The sequence below is a fragment of the Colobus angolensis genome, unplaced genomic scaffold (assembly GCF_000951035.1).
Source record: "Colobus angolensis palliatus isolate OR3802 unplaced genomic scaffold, Cang.pa_1.0 Scaffold104, whole genome shotgun sequence".
Classification (NCBI taxonomy): Eukaryota; Metazoa; Chordata; class Mammalia; order Primates; family Cercopithecidae; genus Colobus; species Colobus angolensis.
Window position 1 is genome coordinate 8,542,507 of NW_012111364.1, and position 19,845 is coordinate 8,562,351.

Below are 19,845 nucleotides of genomic sequence, written 5' to 3' on the forward strand. Positions count from 1 at the left end.
GCTCTCATAGTCCCAAGACTATTGTCATTCAGAACTCAGCCTAATGGTCACCTGCTCAGAGACGCCTTCCCTGATTACTTTGTCTAAGGCAGCTACTGACCACTCAACTCACTCTTACTCCCCATCTCTCATTGCTCTCCCTGGTATTTTTCTTTTTTGTGTTTCGTGTTTGTGATTATATTTTATTTTCTATCTCCTGCTGCTTGAATATAAGCTCTGTAAGTGTGGAGAACTCCTTTATCCTCTTCATCACGGTATTCTAGTGGCAAGAACTGTGCCTCGTATGTGTTGGATCATCCATAAATCTGTGCTGAGTGAGTTAATGCTGTCAAGCTGATTAATTTCATAGTTCCATAGTTGCCTTGTTTTTAAGGGCACATCTGAAAACCTAATCAGCAAGTAAATATAAAAATGTTTCTGTCTCTGAATTCTCAAGTCCCAAATAATTGAAACCTTATTAATAGAACATTTTGAGTTATCTTTCTTTATTTTTGCTTTCTTCTTGTAATAGAAGCAGGTGTTTTGCTGTGTTGCACAGGCTCATCTTGAACTCCTACTATCAAACGATCCTCCTGCCTCTACCTCCCAAAAGTGCTGGGACTGCAGGTGTGAACCACCACACCCAGCCCTCTTGCATTACCTGATACCTATGTTATACCTGAATTTTAAACTTCTATAAGTTAATTTCAGTATTTGAATTTTTAAAATTAAAGAATGACCATCCCTTCTCAGAAAATCTAACCTTGACGCTGATAGAGGTCACACTTCCTTCCACTGCCCTCTGAGTAAGTATTGCCAAGTAATCAGAGTCAGCAGCTAAAATGAAACCTGTTTGCTGCCCCAAGTTAATCCTCAAGTGCCTAAAATGAGCCAAAATTATTTTTAAATGCTTCAGCCTACTTAGGTTTATTTAGGAAAGAGTACATTTCGCCAACCATGTAATCATTCAGGTACCACGAATTGGTTTCTTCCTAGCCTTAAGCTAAATGCATTCATTTGTATGTGACTTGAGACTTCAAGGTAAAAAGGGTGACAGTAGCCTCATGCTGTTAAGAACAAAAATGAGAAATCGCTCTCCATAGGGAAAGATTCATTGTGGACTTGAGTGAGACACATATTAGTCAATGGGGAGGAGAAGGAATGGAAGGTATTAAAAAACAAAAAAACCTTCTTATAATTATAGGAGTTTTAAAAAGCTACATAGAACCATGGCATGAGTATTAAAAGGCAGTAAGTATTTAAACTGAATTAAAGTATATGAGGATAACAAGGCAAAATTATAGTTAATTCAGTTCATAAGCATTTAATTAGCACCATGAATTTAAGACTTTATGCTTGGCCTGGGGAATACACAGTTTGAGTGAGATCCCTGTCTTGGAAAACTTAGAGCCCCCTGGGAAAGAGAGACACACGCCCAGTCACACAAGGTGAGTGCTAAGTCAGGTGCCCAGAGAGCGCTGCTATCTGGGGAAATAGGGATCAACTGCTTCACAGAGGAAGGAACCTGCGAGCAGGCCTTTGATGGTGAGCTTGATTTCTGAGAGACAGAAGAGAAACAGGGTCATCGTTTATCTCTCAGGAAAAATGGATTCTAAAAGCCTCTTCTTGACTGGGCCTTCCCAAGGGAATGTTTAGAGTGAAACTATAGTCACAAATTAATAAGGTAGCAGTATCGAGTTTAGCCTTCACCTTTGGATTTGTGGCTCCTGCCTAATGTTATACAATTATTGCTGGTGAGATTCTGTCAGGAATGGGGGTACATTCTTAAAGAAAAGTCTGACTGGTTTGTGAAAACTGGCAAGAATCCTAGTAGCATTTAGAAAGCAGTTTTAAGAAACACATGGTGTATAAATACATCAATACAGAAATAGGAAATAAAAGTAATGTTCAAAATCTGTTGATGGTAAATGCTGTTAGTTTAGGGGGAAAGCACATCCGAGGAAGCTAAGTGTCACTCTGGTGCCGGGGGCTTGGCTGCTAGTGTGTGTTCAGGACCCCTACTGTGCCATTATGTGGGTGCACTGTATTTTATTAAACTAGTTCCTAGTATAAGGAGAGTGTTTTACTATTATAAATAATGATGCTATGATTGTTTTTGCAGTTACATCTTTGTGCCCATTTTACTACTTCCTTAGGAAGTACTCCTACCTAACAGTAGACATGCAGAATCCAAAGATACATGCAATTCTGTGATTTTTTAAAATGTTTACTGTCAAATCAATCTGTAGAAAGCTTGCACCAAAGCTTTCCCACCAAAAATACCATCTGAGGTTGTCTTTAAAAATAAGGCCAAGATTAGGCATCACCAATTCAGATTTGGTTCCAGCTCTGTATTTTTAAAACCCACTGTCATCAACCTGATGACCTCCCCACCCTCAATCCCTACCCCCACTTCCAACCAAAAACCTGTGTCACGGCTGAGGTATTTGAATTGCTTTACAATCGAATAGAATGTAACTCAAAAAGCAGAGATCAAAAGTCAGCAGGAGAGAAGAATGGGAGGCAGCTAGCACTGCATCCTAGGCAGCCACAAAAGATTCCCACAGTCATACTTGACAAACCCAACTCCTTTATTTCAGCTCGAAGCAGCACATTATGGGCTTGCTTTTCAGTACAGAGGTCATTTTCTGGTTCTGATTACAGGGCACCAAACTCACTGACAGATGTATTCAAGTGAATTTGATCTCTTGTATTGTAAATGGAAGAACAGCATGAAAGTTAAATGGGGGGTAGGGGGAGCTTACCTTGTAGCCTGCCACTTGGATTTAATTTCATCTCGTCTTCGCCTCTGGAAGAGAGAGGACCTTGTGATTTGTCTTTCTTGTTCCCTTTGTAATCAAAATGCTCATTGTTCATGGCTCCTTTTGGTCTTTTCTTCATCAGTCTTGTCTCAAGAAGAAAATGAACTGGGAAAATTTCTTCGATCCCAAGGCTTCCAAGATAAAACCAGAGCAGGAAAGATGATGCAAGCGACAGGAAAGGCCCTCTGCTTTTCTTCCCAGCAAAGGTGTGTGGCCTTCAGTGGGGCTCTGTTTGGAGGGATCTGAGGAGATTCTGGGACGCACCCTACTCATGAAGGGGAATCTCACAGTGTTCTTTAGAAAGATTTTGCCTGAGGCTGAGGAGCCGCACTGTACTCACTAGTTAGGCAGTTTGTAGTTAACTCTCTAATTAAGATTAATACATAGGATTTTTTTTTCCTCCCTGTTAATTAAAAAAAATTTTTTTTTCATTTTTCTTTTGGTCTATAGGGGCGTTATATATGTCAATCAGTATGAGTGCTGTCCTGGGCTTATGTTTGACCTTCTGTGTTGCTTGTAGCAATCAGTCTGGTCCCCTTCCAGCAGCTGATTAAAGCAGGAGCCTAATGAGACCAGGTTGAAGGGTTCCCTCTCCGCTCTCTGTGGGCCAATTAACTTCAGAGAGGTGCTGTTCTCATGCCCAGGTCCACACTGCTCAGACCGCGGACCATGACCTGAGAGTGTGTTAGAAATGCACAATCTAGGCCGCACCCCAGACATGCAGGATCCACACCCCCATTTTAACTAGACCCCTGTTGTTTTGATGTAAATTCAAGTTTGAGAAGCTCTGGTACAGGGAAAATTGTGGTAGATGAGTGGTATTTTTTTTTTAACACAACTGTGACTCATTTTTATGGTGGATGTTAAATAAGCAGGAGCCCCTGCACACAGTCACCCTCTGCGCCTGAGAAAAGTGACACTCCTCCTCACTCCCTTCTCTCCCAGTAACTAACAAACCCCCAAAATGTCACCCACTAATATTAGGCAGAATGTAGGTAGTTCCCACAAATATTCCAGCTATAGAAATTTCACTTACTCAAATTGTCCAGCATTTTCTTCTATTAATGTCTCCTTGCTGCTTTCCCTCCTTTTGGGCCAACAGCAGGCCAGTAGCATGGTACATGGTTGTTCCTATGAAAACCCAAGGAAGATGGAGTAGAAAAAAAGAGACCTACTGCATCTCTTTTTCAGTGGTGTCTTCTCCTGGGCATTTAGGTTCTTCCTGATGACATTTGGACCCTGACTTTGTGGGCAATGCCAACTTTTATGCTTGAATGAAACTATTTCTAGTAGTTCTCCACACATTTCCCAAGAGGTATTTGTTTATCATCTTAAATCTTACCATTTAGTATTATTTATAATTTTTCAATGTAAAAATACATACTCATTCTAGAAAAATTTTAAAATAGAGACAAACCAAAAAGTGAAAATTAAGAAGCAACTAAAATTTTACTAATAGAGATGATCTACTTTTAACCTCTTAATTAATACTTTCTATGCATGTAAGACCTTTTTGAACCTTGCAAGAATAATTGATTCCTAAAAAAAATTTCATAGAGTAAGTTGTCATATGTTAAACATATAATTATCACTAACTTCAGTGAGAAAAATTCTTAGGCAAAGGAAGAGAAAAAAAGAATCTAGAAGTGAACAGAATCGTTAGGGAGATAGCTGAGGACTCTTGATCTCTTTAAATAGAAGTCACCAGTTACACAAACCTTCACACCAGTGTTGTTTTACTGACTTATTCAGTAGTCATTGCTACAACCACATATTCTATTTGATGAAAGGTGAGTATTAAATCAAACCAACAGGAATAACAAGCTTACTTTATGGCACAACAATGTCTTTGAAAATAATCTGCAACATCTAGGTAGGACAGTGTGAGCAGGCTATTCTTATACAAGTACTCAGTATTTAAAAATAATACTTTACAGACAAGAAGAAAACTAGGGGAAATAGTAAAAGGAAATTTTTTCTTAAATAGTTCATTGCACCATTTGTAATCTTACCATGCTACACACACATAAGGCATTGCAGACGTTGATGGAATTTCCAAAAGCTGACTTCAGTCCACTGACACCATTGTTCCCTTTAGCTAAATAAGTTTGCATTTAAATTGATATTTAAATATTCATTTTTTGGCATCTGTGCCCTGAAACTTCATGGAGAAGAGTATATTTTAAGAGTATAATTCATCTGACATTGCTCATTTTTGGGTAGGGAGATGGAAGAAGCAGTATTTTTCCCCAAGATGAGTATTATATCCGAAGTTTAATATGCCTTAAACGTTTTTTGGCTGGGTAAATGGCATATGTTATAGCCAACATTATAATAATTTTACACCTACTTCATCACCTTCGTTTCTGGTGTAATATCCTCAAGTGTTTTTTTTAGCAAAGATGAAATAACGTAACCTGTCTGAAAGTACTAACACACAATAGCCTCTCAGTAAGTGTGCTGGTCCCCCTTCCTGTACCATTTCAAAATGCTTCTGCTCATATTTCATTCCTCTGTGACTATTGGAGTGAGCAGCAGATGCCTTGGCCTTTGGAGAGTGATCTAAAATGGCCTAGTCAGAGAGACACTAATCATATACACTCCATCCCTCCTCAAAGGGCCAAATGTAGAAATGGGCAGTGGTCATGCCTTGGCCATCCTCTATGAACACAGGATTGACCCCAGCTTCAAATGAGCACTCAGCCCAGGCTCAAGACCACCCCCAACAATGCAGATGGAGGTGCTTGCCAGTGGTTCAGTTAGTAGCAGTAAGATAAGGGATGGGTACATGGATAATCTTCTCTGGCTGACTCATCAGTTCAAACTACATGTATTTCAATTATTATTCAGCAAATATTGATGGAGCATCTTCTACATTCCAGGCACTGTTCTAGACTCGTGAGTCTAAGATTGGCAGAATGTCAAGGAGTTAAATTGCTCACTGGCTTAGTTTTGAAAGTATGGCTTTGTCCTCCTGTCTAGGTTGGCCTTGCGAAATCCTCTGTGTAGATTTCATCAAGAAGTGGAGACTTTTCGGCATCGGGCCATCTCAGATACTTGGCTGACGGTGAACCGCATGGAACAGTGCAGGACGGAATATAGAGGAGCACTATTATGGATGAAGGACGTGTCTCAAGAGCTTGATCCAGACCTCTACAAGCAAATGGAGAAGTTCAGGAAGGTAGGAGGTTTTATGAGGGTTAGCAGAATGGGTACCTGCTGGAAGGTAATGAGGTGTGATTTGAATCCCTCTGGTGACGAAGACATAACTCAAAAGCACCAAGGATGCAATTAATCATCGCTGGTGTCTTTTTATGTGACAGAATACCAATTAATGTGATACGTAATTCTCTAAAGGATAAGATAGAAGAGACAGCTGGAAATTGCTGGGATTTCATAACTGCTTTTAATTGAAGTCAGATTTTCTTATAATGCGCACTTTTTGTAAGGTTGTCACTTTTAAATGCCTTTTCATGCATAACTAAAAATCAAGATTAGATCAAATGGATCTGGGAGGTGAGAACAGACTACTGGGGAAATCTTTTAAAATTACTAATGCATATTAAAAATTAATAGAATAATAATGCTCCTTTGTTTTGTGACATGTTCAGAAGCAGTGGGGTTTAGTTGCAGGGTTGACTCATGCAGCATTCCTCAGAAATTTTTCTGAGGAAAGTATGTGGCTGAAGAGATGGCTATGCTCTTAAACTTCATTGAAATATTTGGTAAGCAGCAAAGAACAATCTTGTTGGTTTTTTAATTATCTTGTGTCAATTTAGCAGTTTGATTTTGTCATACAAGAATACATTCCACCACTAGGTGGCAGTCTTACACTGAATAGTTATGAAAATGTAGCGAGATTTTTGTTGTGTACAATCTTGGTAGTTCTTTGTTTGGTCGCCTGGATGTATTTCAGGGTGTGAAAGAAAAAAGAATCAGCCAAATGTTAGGCTTGACATAATATTGTGTCAACTGTCTTACTCATTTCAAATGATCCATTTGTAATTGTGATATTGCTTAAAATCCCTAGATTTCTTATAATGTACATTATTGCAGAGCTACAAACAGAACCTTCACTTGTGTTGGAGGTTAGCTCTGTAGGGGTGGAGGGAAGGAAGGTGCTTAAGAATACGGTCACCAATTCTTGACCTAGATATAGATTGATTCCTTTAAAGTCAAGTTTTATCTTGGTTTGTGATTTAGAACCCTTCCCTCTGAAGAGAAATCAGGGTCCATTTTATTTCTGATCACAGATGTCCTTCATGTGTCAGCAACATCTGACTTCTTCATAAGGTAGGCTTCTGAGTCATAGAAAATCAGGACCGAAAAGGCTGTTGTGGATCCTCTAGTGAAACTCACTCCTCTTATAGAAGAGAAAAATCAAAGCCCCTAAATTGTAAATAACATTTTTAAAGAATTGCTAGCTAGATGCTGGTGATCCCAGGCTACTTTTGAAGTTTTCTAACTTTTTAATCAGGCCAGTAATTTGGTTTGTCATTAGTACTTTATTTGAGGGTTGAGGAGAATGAAGAGGGTGAAAAAAATTGTCTACAAGGCAGAGTGCTTATCATTTATATCTGTTGCCTTCTTTAATCCTCATAATAACCAAGACACTGATTTTATTTTATAAGTGAGGAAAATGATACCCATGTTAGGAAATTAGCCCAAGATCAGAGAGGTAAATGAGAGTCAGAATCCTTCAAAATACACATAATTTTCTTCCGTAAGAGAGAATACCTAAAATTGAAAAAGGCCTTTCATAGTAATTCCTCTCTTGTGATTTATTCATTCAATTAATATTTATTGAACACCTGCTCTGTGCCAGGTAATAAAAATAAATATATGATTATTCTGGAAGGCAGAAGAATTTTATGTGGAATTGTGGTTTTTTTTGGTTTTGTTTTGGGGGAGTGGTTACTAACTGTAAGGACGAAATAAAAACCAAGCCCTTCGTCATTTGCTTTGAATGTTGAAACATTACCCATTCCTTAGTGTCATCAGTCTGTTGATTTTGGAAAATATGGTTTTTAAAAAAAAAAAAAAATCCTCTGCCATGCAGAAGTTGCTGAAGCCTTATTCCCCAATCCCATGTGTGCTGGATTCAATTTAACAGCTAAACATGGTGTACTTAGAATCTTTTTTTAAATAAGCCTATCTTCAAGTGTATATTTGATTAGGCCAGACTCTCCACAAGAACAGGAACTGTGTTGGGGATCTGCACAGCCAGGGCCGGTCCAGCGCCTGGCCCCAAATTAGCACACACATAACTGATGACAAGATTCCAGGCACTGAGTTGGAAGTGCCACACCCATGTTTTCTCAAACCTGTGGGGCATTCTCACCATTTGCAACTCACCTCATGATGTTTTGGAAATTGACATACGTGGTTTTGCAGATAAGAAGTTGCATTATTAATGTGAGGCTTGCTGCCCTTTTTAGAATGAATTTAAATTGTGAAGTTTTCTCTTCACTTGGAGTTTATAACTTGACATTTAACTTTGAGCAAGCTTTAGTGTTTCATCCCAGTAGGACTCCATTTTAAACAGTCTCCATTTCTCTCCCAGGAATGTGTTACCTAAATGTGTTTCTGAGTCATCTAGGAGAGCGATCTAGCTGCCAGTGGCTCCTTGGGAGTCACTGTGGGAGGGGGAGTTTCAGTCTCCTTGGGGCCGGCTGCCACCTTCACATCTCAAAGGATGAATCCTGAGCTAAAGTAGTATTTTGCTATAAATTCTCTTTTTTAAGTTCACACTTTCTGTTGGAGACAAAGTTCGAATTCATACCTCATGGATGTGGTCTCCCTATTTGGATTCCTTGGTATCTACTCATTCATTTATTGTCCATTCAACAAATGATATTGAAGCTGGGCCCTGTTCAGGCAGCATCCAGAGGAATACAGTAGTAAGGAAGCAGACTGATCATTGCCATCTTGTCTTGTGCAGTCATGTGGGGCTAGAGCAAGTAAACACAGTACAGCATGGTGAACAGTAGTGTCTGTGGTAGCACATGGTGCCTCAGGAACTCCTGGGAGGGGCTTCTTGGAGGAGGTGGCACTGAACAAAATGTGAAGGGCGGGTAGGAAGGAGCTGGGTAGAAGGAGTAGGAGCAACAGAGCAGCATTCCAGGCTGAGAAAGCAATTTACGGAAAGATCTTTTAGGGGAAAGGAGCAGCACACTTAGAACCAGAGCACAGAAGGTGAGGTGGGTGTGGAGATGGTGTGCCCTGACCATGGGGCTAGAAAGGGAGACAGGACTAGAATAAAAACAACACTTCGCTAAGTTGGGGGGTAGTGGGAGGGTGTAGGGAAGGCAGGAGGCATGATCAAGTTTGTGTTCTTAGATTGTAAGATGGAGAAAGGTTTGCAAGGGCCTAACACTGGAGGCTGGGAGAACTACTGGGAAGCTTTTATACAAACCTGATGAGAAAGGTAACCGTGAAATGAAGGGGGAGGTAGACCAGAGAGAAATGGGCTGTTCTGACCTCTACCAGATTCCATGGTAGCACCACTTTAATTGCTGAGGTCTTCATTGTCTTTACAAATAAGTAGAATAAGCATAAATAAGTTGCAAGTTCAAGTGTCTTTTCGCCTCAAACCAAGGCTTTTTTCATAGTGTCTTCAGATTGCCAAGAAACCTTTTAAATAGCACACAGTGAGCATGCCTGAAATGATGAATGAAAAACTTGAAGTTAAACAAAGCAATCTGTTTTCCTTCTGGCACCCTTTGAAGCACAGAGGCCTGACGACAGAGCTCTCAACATCAACATTAAGAGCATTTATTAAGTGTCTGTGTCAGGGGGTGGAAATACAAAGAGGTGGGAAAGTGTGAGTCCAGCCTTCAAGAAGGACCCTGCCAGGCATCTGCTCCTTGTCAATATGACCATGAGGGACGAGGTACCTGGAGAGTGTGGCTGCACATAGCTGTTCTCAAGACCAAATACGTAATAGGAAAAGGTGGGTGAATTTAAAGGGGCAGGGCTGGGCTGTGTGCAGTCGGAAGTTCCTCCTGACAGTGTGATTCACCCCGAGACCACGAGGTATTTTATGAGCAAAGTTACAACATGTGATATATGTGCCCTTTGAAGGCAGAGTAAAAGGGTATGATTTAAAAATAGAAGTCAGCTTCTTGTAGCAGATTACATCAGCTGAAGTTGTGAGCTTGCAGCAGAGCTTTTGCAGCCTGAATGCCCTTGAGAGAGTCCTCCTGTGGTCAATTAAGTGTCTTCTTTTTCTTGAAAGTCAGAAATGGGATGGAGGGTAATTATTCTAAATGGGATAAAAGCTGTGTTAGGTGTAAGAAAATAGTCCTGAATCCTCTAAAGAGATAGTATGGAAATGTATACTGGGCATTTATAGGAGTCTGAGTCCTCATAGACAAGGACAAGCAAACCAGTGTTTTAATGAGAGCCATTTATTAAATGGCGAATGAAATCCTGCAGCATTTGTCTAGTGTTTCATCACCATAATTCAAAAGGATAGCTAAAAGGTATTATAGGAAATGAGTGATACTCACTGGTATTTGCAGGTGCATATCTATTTAAAATAGTGTTAGCTTTTGGAGACCTGTTCATGCACTAATCATATTATCAAAGGATATGTTTGGTGAGAAGGTTTATTAACAAATGTTGGTGGCTTACTAGGTGGGACCTTATTAGGGCCATCAGTCAGTGGTGTTCCGGTGTCCTGATTGTGAAGGTTTGGGTCTATAGCACTTAGCCAAGGACTGGTAAACAGCAGTATTGGTATGGGGGATGGGTTTCCTGTGAACAAAGACTTGGGTTAATTAATTTGACAGTATCATTAATTACTGCTGAAATCATTGGTTTTTGTCAGAGGTCAGGCTCTTTTAGCAATTGAGGGCGGGTCCCGTGAGAGTTGGAGACACTAAGTAATGCAAGAGTGTCACTGCTCAACCATCTCAGGCTGTAGGATGAAGGCCTTTCCTTTCTGCCTGGGCCGTTTAGCTCTCTGTATTAAACCAGTTTCTGCTTTACTTCAGTGTCTAGGGTAGGGCTGGGATACCTCCCCCTACCCCAGAGAGTTGTGTTGAGTGAATGGGGAACATTTCCAGTTTGGATCCATACAATGAACCAGTGTTAAATGTTTAAGCGCTAATATCTCTCAGGACTTTGCTTAATTCATCTATAAAGGAGGTAGGGTAGGGGGCTTACTCCATTATCCTCTCTTCCTCTGCTAGTTCTAAAATTCTATACACTGGATTGAGTTCTTTTATGAGGACAATTTCTTTTGTAAAACGAATGCTCTCTTAAATGTATTTGTTTCATAACTTGCCATTTTCATTTGTGGGTTTTGGTGTGTGCCTGTTGTTTGTTTGGGTTTGGTTGTTTAACTGGGGTGCCTGTTTTTTGTGGATTCAAGTAGATTGACTCTAGCTGCCAAACCCCACCCATGGGTTGCTGCTTTTTTAGAGTATGTGAATGGCGAAGGAAAAGCCTGCCATTTTCACGTGGCACAACTTGGAAGGGAACAAACAATTACACCCATGCTTCCAAATCTGAATTGGATGAAATGAGACTTTCAGAGTTTTATGTTATCTTTATTGATTCTCCCCATGGAACTTGATAAATAGCAAAAATTAGCTTTAGGGTAAGGCCAAGACCATTTAAAATAACATGCATGAAACATAACTCGCTGGCTGGCTGCTCGCTGCTGCTCCTGACTAGAAATGGAGAAGAGGAAGGAGCATGACCTCAGACTCAGGATGGCACTACACTATGTCTTAGCCCTTACTCACACGAGCTGTAACCGCTTGGATAGGTCTAATAAACCTATTTCAATTTTCTCATCCACTAAGGGTGATCGCTGAGTCCTCTTCCAGCTGCAGCATTTTAAGTTTTTTGTTTTGTTTTGTTTGTTTGTTTGTTTTGAGACAGGGTCCTGTTCTTTCTCCCCAGGCTGGAGTGCAGTGGTGCAATCTTAGCTCACTGCAATCTCCGCTTCCCAGGTTCAAGCATTTCTTGTGCCTCAGCTTCCTGAGTAGCCGGAATTACAGGCACGGGCCACCACACCCAGCTAATTTTTGTATTTTTAGTAAAGATGGGGTTTTACCATGTTGGCCAGGCTGGTCTCAAACTCCTGGCCTCAAGTGATCTCCCCACCTCGGCCTCCCAAGTGCTGGGATTACAGGTGTGAGCCACAGTGCCCGGCCTTAGTTTTTGTTTTTTTTTTTCTAAATCACTGAGCTCATCTGTAGAGAAGTGTAGATACTGGAGTAGATCTGACATGTTCATTTTTCAATGTGGTGTTTTCCTGGGACTTCACGTAAGTTCTGATCTTTCTGAATCTGCTTGCTCTTATTGCTATTGCTCTACTCTTAGCCTCTGGAAAAATAAGAATGTTTCATGCATAATTATTGGGTGAATTTATTGGACACTTTCAAAGAGGAGCCTTTGGTGTTTACAAATGGGTAATATTTTTTCTCTTATTTATGTATGAATACTTTTGCAAGGGTCAGCAACCTATGGCCCACAGGTCAGCCACCTGTTTTTGTAAATAAAGGTTTTATTGGAACATGACCATACCTATTCACTTATGACCATAAGTGGTCTGGCTGCTTTTACAATACCATGGCAGAGTTGAGCAGTTACGACAGAGGCTAATGGCTCACAAAGCTAAAAATATTTACTCACCATCCCTTTATAGTTTGCTGGCTGCTGTTTTATAGGTACCTCTAGTGCATGTTGAGATTAAGAAAGTGTGAGGTTTTAAAATTTTTTAATTGTGGTAAAAAGAAACATACCATAAAATTTACCATCTTAACCATTTTTACATGTCCGGTTGAGTAGTGATCAATGTATTTACATTGCTGTGCAATGGATCTGGAGAATGTTTTCGTCTTGGTCCCAGACAGTCCAATTCCAGAGCTCAATATGCAAACCACTTCATTTCTCCCACTCTTACAGAGCACTGTGAACAAATGAAATCCAGGGCCCATGGTACTCAGAGTAGAATGAGTCCTGATCCACAAACCAGAAGATCCATTTATTTGGGGCATAATGCTGGACAAGCTACCAAACCCATTAACCATGCTAAGCCTCCCTTGCAGGTTGCAGCTGAGGAAGTTGCCCCTCACAGAGGGGCAGTGAGTTTTAGAGGGCATGAGTCACGGGAGGTACTTAGCAGGGCACATGGCACAAGGCAAGCTCTTGGTTAATGGTAACTCTTTTTTATAGTTACCATATTTGTTCCTGAATCTCCAAGGGAAAAAAATTAACATCCAGCAAAACACATATGCTAAATTAATCAGCTGTAGGGTCTCTGGGAGGTTGGCCTCAGCCTTGGATTGCCCCTGCAATGTGGGCTGGAGTAAATGGTGTTTATCGTTCTGGATTGTCTAACCGTTTGTCATACAGGAGTCTCCAGGTATGACAGGCCACTCCTGACTTCCTCTTCTACGATTCAGCCGCCTTCCTCCAACCCAAAGGGCAGGTAATTCCAAAGTGCCTGATTGTCTGGGGAGTCCCACCAACCCAAGATTAGCTGCCTGTCCTGTCTGTTGCTGGAGCTCCTGGATCCCTTGAACATTTTGCTTTAAAATTTCCCTTGACCCATAGTGGTACGTGCCTGTAATCCCAGCTACCCAGGAGACTGAGGTGAGGATCCCTTGAGCCTGGGTGGCAGAGATTGCAGTGAGCTGTGATCACGCCACTGTACTCCAGCCTGGGAGACAGAGTGAGACCCTGTTTCAAAAAATAAAACATAAAAAAATAAAATTCTCCTTTGGCTATAATGGTTACACAACCCACCTTTGTGTTCAGGGATTTTTTTTCCCCCTTTGTGATCTACTTTCAGTTGGATGGAGTCTTTGAAAAAAAAAATTGTCTGTTGAGCATAATTTTGCATTTATAAATGGATGGGCTAGGAAATTATATAGTAGTCTCTTAATTTGTACCTTTCTTACTTGATGTACCTTCACAGCCTTTATATTACTTCTGTTTTTAGTTCAACTTCGTGGTGAGAAGTATTTAAGCTTAAAATAAATACATATTCGTGATGTGTTTATGTCCTGAAAAGTTTTCAGTTATGTTTGTGCAAAATAAGTAAATATATTTACACACATCCCCAAAATGACAGACATTTAAGCACATTTCTGTCACATCCTTTTCTGTTTCCCAAGCTAGAGGTTGATCCTCAGCTGCTACCGTTATTCAGTCTCCACATCCAGGAGGCCTCTCGTTTATAATCATTCTTCTTCCAAAGTATCTCTTGAATTGGTTCTCTCCTCTCATCCCCAGTGCTCTTATCTGAGCTAGGATCTTCTTCAATTTAAAGGATTATAATTGGCACCCCTTTCCACACTAATGCTAGTCCTAATTCCGTAACAAAGTGATCATGTCTTTCTCCTGGCTAATAACTTTCTGTGGCCCTTCCTTGGACAATCGACAAGTCCAAACTTAGTGTGGCCTTCTAGGCCCTCCACAGGCTGGCTCTGACCTACCTCCCCCAACCCCGGCTTCCCTCTAGAATAATTTCCCTCCCACCTCTCTTCCCTGCTGCTGCCACACACACATGCACACCCTGTGTTTCCAGCCTCATTAAAATCCATGCCATTCACCCCATTCTTAACACACCCTGACCTTTGCAGGCCCTGTTTCTCCCACCAGAAATTCCCTTCTCCCTCTTTTGTGCCTGTAAAACTTTGAGGCATCATTTAAGGCCACATGACCCCCCAGGGAGCCTTTGCTGACTTCCCAAAGCAAGGCTGTTACCCTTTTGCACTGTTCCCGTTGCACTTTATACATGCTTCTAAGCCTGCCACTTGGTAGATATTCAATAAATATTTATCAAATGAGCGAATAGGTAAATAAATATGCTTAATTATTCTGCAATTGGGATTCAAGAATGTGTAAGATCCGGATCTTACACATCCTTGAACCCAATTGCATAATAAACATAATATGCTTCTTATAAATGTATTACTGAAATTTAATCCTGCCATTGAACAAAAATGAGACTCAGTTATGCAAGTGAGGATATTAACATCCTAGAAGATATCATCTATACATACTAATTCATAATTTCTGTTATTTGAATTCTGTAAGTAGAGGAACTATCCATACAGTTTTTTTAAATTAAGCATGTTTTGTAATACTATAAATGCTAATATGTTGGCTTAAAACAGATTTTTTTCAAGTGTGGAGTGGGAAGGACTACATCTCTCTTGAGAGGCATTAAATCTTTGCATGTGACATTTCTCTAATTGTTTAAGGGAAAAGCTTGCTTAACTCTTGAGTTTCAGAGTGGACTCTGGACAAAAGTGAACTATCTATGAACTGATCTGTGTGAACTGATCTGGTACAAGATAGTTTTCCTTTTGCCAGATTGTCTGGCTTTTCTTCCTAAGGTTTATATGTATTGGGTGGCACATGCAAGCTTGGCTTCTAGAATTTCATGGATGACAACATTCAAAACATAACAGGTTTTATTGAGTGGAACCATCAAGTTCCAGGTCAAAATACTGCTGTAAATTGAGCCCATCTCTTAACAAGGGCTCCTCAGTGCCTCAGCAGCTTGAATCTCTTGGATGACTGTTTCCATGTTTCATCACTTAATGCTTTTGGCTGCAGGATCAGAGGGATGCATAGTGCCTGTGACAACTCCCCCTGCCCCCACGCAACACTGACTGTTCCATTGGCCTCTGTCTCTTTTTGGTAGCTCCCGAAGAAGGTATCATCTTAAATTACGGGTCAATGGAAAATTACCATGTTCTATGAGTTACTGTCTCTTGCCTCTATAGTTGATCCCTAAGTCTGTCATAGTAACACATCCTTCTAGATTACTTTCTTCTTTTTGGTTAACGGCTCAAATATCATCTTTCCCAGCTAGGCCTCTTATTCACCAAGATGAAATAGTTGTAATTTTTACCATCTTCTAGATTTCAGTATAAAAGAAGACAGTTGTACCCTGGTGGGTTAGCCCAGCACTCTCATTTAAAGTATTTATGCTTCAGGGATCCATTACTTTTTATTTTTATTTTTATTTTAAAATATGGTGATTTACTTACCTATACAAAATAAGAGTGTGGGTTTTCTTTAAATTTCAAATAGGAGCAGTGTAGCTACTGTTTCCTGAATGCCAATAGCATTATAGTACTGTAAACTGCTTTTGTTAGACTCAAAAAGAATTTTCTTCAAATCCTTCTTTACAAACAGATGTTTCAGTGACGGCAAAAATAATGGTTTGATGGTTGCCTGGATTGCCACTTTTACATAAAACTGGATTTATAAGTTGGCTAGGGAGACTTAGTATTTTAGAAAGAAAGATCTAAATCACAATTGCTTTAGGAAAAACTTGTGTTCTGTGTTAGTTTGTCATCAAGGAATATTAAAGAATTTTGAATAACATTTTTTAATGATTGAATTATTTTTGTTAACCCTCAACAAAGCATTCCTAACAAGATTTATGCAAGCAGTACTGGCACTGTAATGGAGTCATAGATTGTCATTATTTCATAGGTTCCCTGTCTCTCACTGAAACTCAGACTCCCCTTTGTCCCAAGTCCTCAGTCTATCTATATTTTAGTGTTTGAACTATCAGAAGAATTATTGAATAGAAAACTGGTAGTTTCCATTCATAGTTCTGAGATTTAAAATAACAAAAAAAAAAGATGTTGGATGATTCCTTGTTCTCCAGATAACTGCTGTAATTCCAATCTAACAGGGACATGAGGAAATGGAAGCTGGCATGTTACCCATTTATGTCCTGGTCAGCAGGAGCTCTGTTCACTAAAATGTGCACAATTCTCAGCCACTTTTGTCCCGCTTATCTCAAAAAGTGTCTTCACTTTGTCTCCTTTAGTGAGTTATTGATAAAAAGAAAACCTTAAACAGACAACAGCTTTAAAAATGTGTGTACTACCTTTCAAACATAACATTTTCAGGACAGTTACAGGTATAATAAAATTATCCCAAGTGAAGAAATCCTGCTTCATCTTTAGCAGTTATCCCACTCCTAATCATTAAATAAGATCAATCAAATTCAGAGAGAGGAGCCTTAAAATCTTAAATGGGCCGATTTTACATGGGTTCAGGGAGCCCTAAAAAGAAGCAGACCCTAAGAGTCTATTGGTATAACTCTGAAATGAAATTCCCACATGCATTAATCAGACTTCTGTTGTTACCATCAAATGAAATATGATTTTCGGGCTTGGTAACACTTCACAGTTGATTGGCTCCTTCTATCCAACCACCCATCTATCTGTGCATCCATCTTTTAAAATTCTGTCTCCAGCTGTGACTCTGAGACAACCATTGTCATTTAGATGCTGATTCCTCACTGTGGTTCTGCTGGTGACTGCTGACATTGAAATGAGGGATGTTTTTCAAGATAGATTAATTATATAAACAAATTGAGGGATGAGGTTTTCTTCTGCTTTGTTCTTTTTAATAAATTTCTGTCCTGGACCACTAGAGGTGGGACTCAGCCATGCTTACAAGCAAAAATAGTTCATGGATATTAGTTCATATTCTGAGAGAGGTTCAGGCAAAGGGACTTGGAAAATATCCATATCAGAAGAGGAGGAACCGTAGGGGAAAATAGTCTACAGATCAATGCGTGTGAAATAAATGAAGAAATTTCTCAAATAGGGAAGCTGAGAAAATAGTGGGGTAAAATATGTTGCATTTAGGATCTTGTTCTCTCATTTTTTTTTTCATCTTAAATCTGTGGGGGAAAGATCCAGGAGAAGCTGGCAACCGCAAGTGCTTCCAGGGCCTAGAACCACGTTGGGGGATGAGATGAGCCGAGGAAGCTAGGAATGAGGTTGAGGTTTCACCGTATGCTTTTTCCTGCCTTTTAAATGTTGTACCATGTGCATGTGTTACTCATTACAATAATGTTTATTAAAAATATTGAGAATCAGTGAGATTGAAGAACAGAAGAAAAGGGAGAATGACAGAAAAGTTTCTTAAATTGGCAAAAACGGGGAGGGTTTTTAATAATAATAAAGGGAAGAGAGAAATCAGGCTTTAGGGGCAAAGATGGGAAGCTAAGTTCCAAGGTAATGTCATGTGGGCAGCTGGATGGAGGAGGTTGGAAGATGAAGTCATTTTCGAAAGCCATCAGCAGGGAGAGCCATGTGAGGAGGTGAAGTCACTTAGGGATGGAAGGATCAAAACTAGCGCCTGAGGGAAAGCCACCAAAGAGCAGGAAGGAAGATAACAGCGTTTCTTTTAAAAGCCTTCACTGTTCTAGGAGAACTTCAAGAAGCAGTTATGCTTATCCGGAAAGGGAAAAAAGGTGAGAAAGTAAAAAGACAACTTTTCCCAGATATCCTCAATTCTGTCCTAGAAGGAACATGTTCTATGTTTAGCATCAGTGAGAACTTGGAGAAAATCCTTTCCCAAAAAAGAATGAAGGGGGAGGGGGAGAGAGGCAGTAGGGGGGTAAGCAGCTATTTCAGAGAGAACCATCTCCCCACTTTCAACCCCACTCCAGGCCTTCGAGTTAGATTGCAGCACCCTATAGGCTGAGGTTTTGTCTCCTGACGTGGAGGTTTTCTGTCAGCCTTAATGACTTGTTCTGTGTTCAGCGTCCACCTCTAATTCTTATTCATGCTGTTTAATGTGCTGAGGCACAGTCTTTCCCTACAGTCTCTCTCTCAACTCTGCTCTCTCAATCTAGCGATTTCATCAGTTCCTTTTCACTGAGAGTCTTCCAGGTCTTACATACTAAACCCAAGAGCATTTATGTTCCTGCTAGCCCCAATTTTGTCATTAAAATTTTTTGAGTAGTATCAATTGCCATAAATCAAACTAATATCCCTCTGGCTTCATCATATTTGTTTATTACTCGTTTATTTTTTAATACTCTTATAAGGGCCTCCTAATGTTCAAGTTTAAAAAGAAATGGAAACACATGCAGATTCTAAACTACACATCTTTTTGTGCGCACGTTATGGATTGGGCTCCTATTTAACAAAGTGTATATGTTAAAGTCAGGTATGACTGGGAACACAGAGGATGTGGCTCCCCGAGGGTTACTAGAGACTGTGTGGCATACTCAGGTTTCACTGGAATTTTATCAGAGGCACCACAAATCAAGTATTTTAGAATAAGACATTGAAAACATCTTTAATTTTAAAGATCTGCATATCTTCCCCATCCAGGCTGTGTATGCCATGCTTCCTCACCTTCCATCCCCAAGCCCTGCCAGGAAAAGCCAGGGATTTGTAAACTGAAGCTATGTCAGCTAAAGCTTTTATTGGTACTTATTATCCAGGCCTCCGTCTGCTTTTCATTAATTCTCTACTGAAAGAATTAGCTTTGCCCCCCCCCACCTTTTTTTTTTTTTTTTTGCATGTCTTCCATTTTAAAATAAAAAGCAACAGCTAAAAGTCATGATGTGAAACCAGACAATGGTTAGATTTCGCAAGTTAGACTCCCTCTTCCTTATCCTTAGTGTATTTTAGGTTTTAGGCAAAACCTATTAGATTCATTATGGACTTACTTGTCCCTCCTTTCTCCCTGGCATGTCCCCATTTTCCCCACTGTTCTGCAATTTCAGCTAATAAATGGTGCGAGTAAAGTTGACATTAAGGAGATGACAATAGGAAAGAGTATTTTGACAATAAAATGAAGATTTGATGAACTTTCTCACCATTTAATCCAGAAAATAAGAACAACGTACTTTAAAAGAACGTTAAACATGAGTTGTGCAAAAGTCAAAAGACTGCTCATTTTTTGTTTAAAAATATCTTTTTCTTAGTACAAAAGCACAGCAGATATTTAAATTCCACAATGAACAATATGATACGTTTATTTATGTAAGAAAATTAACATATTTGAATTTTTTCCCAGCCTAGAGTTTTCCCTAACATTCTGCCTTATAGATCGAGTTAGCAGCTCTTTAAATATGTACATAATGCAGAATATTTTTGATTAAATATTGGTAAAATGCTCTACAGTTTACAAAGCTGTTTCGTGTTCATTAGCTCATTAAAACTGCACAGCATTGGCCGGGCGCGGTGGCTCAAGCCTGTAATCCCAGCACTTTGGGAGGCCGAGATGGGTGGATCACGAGGTCAGG

General features: G+C 39.9%; 1 protein-coding gene across 3 annotated transcripts in view; it reads left to right on the plus strand.

Annotated features, from left to right (window-relative positions):
- Positions 1 to 19,845, plus strand: part of ICA1 (islet cell autoantigen 1, 69kDa) — a 156,837-nt gene that overhangs the window by 38,388 nt on the left and 98,604 nt on the right. For all 3 annotated transcript variants that reach the window (XM_011943075.1, XM_011943064.1, XM_011943069.1), the window contains exons 5-6: positions 2,884 to 3,007; positions 5,784 to 5,982. In XM_011943075.1, coding sequence (XP_011798465.1) covers positions 2,884 to 3,007; positions 5,784 to 5,982 — 323 coding nt within the window. The remainder of the gene's footprint in view (positions 1 to 2,883; positions 3,008 to 5,783; positions 5,983 to 19,845) is intronic.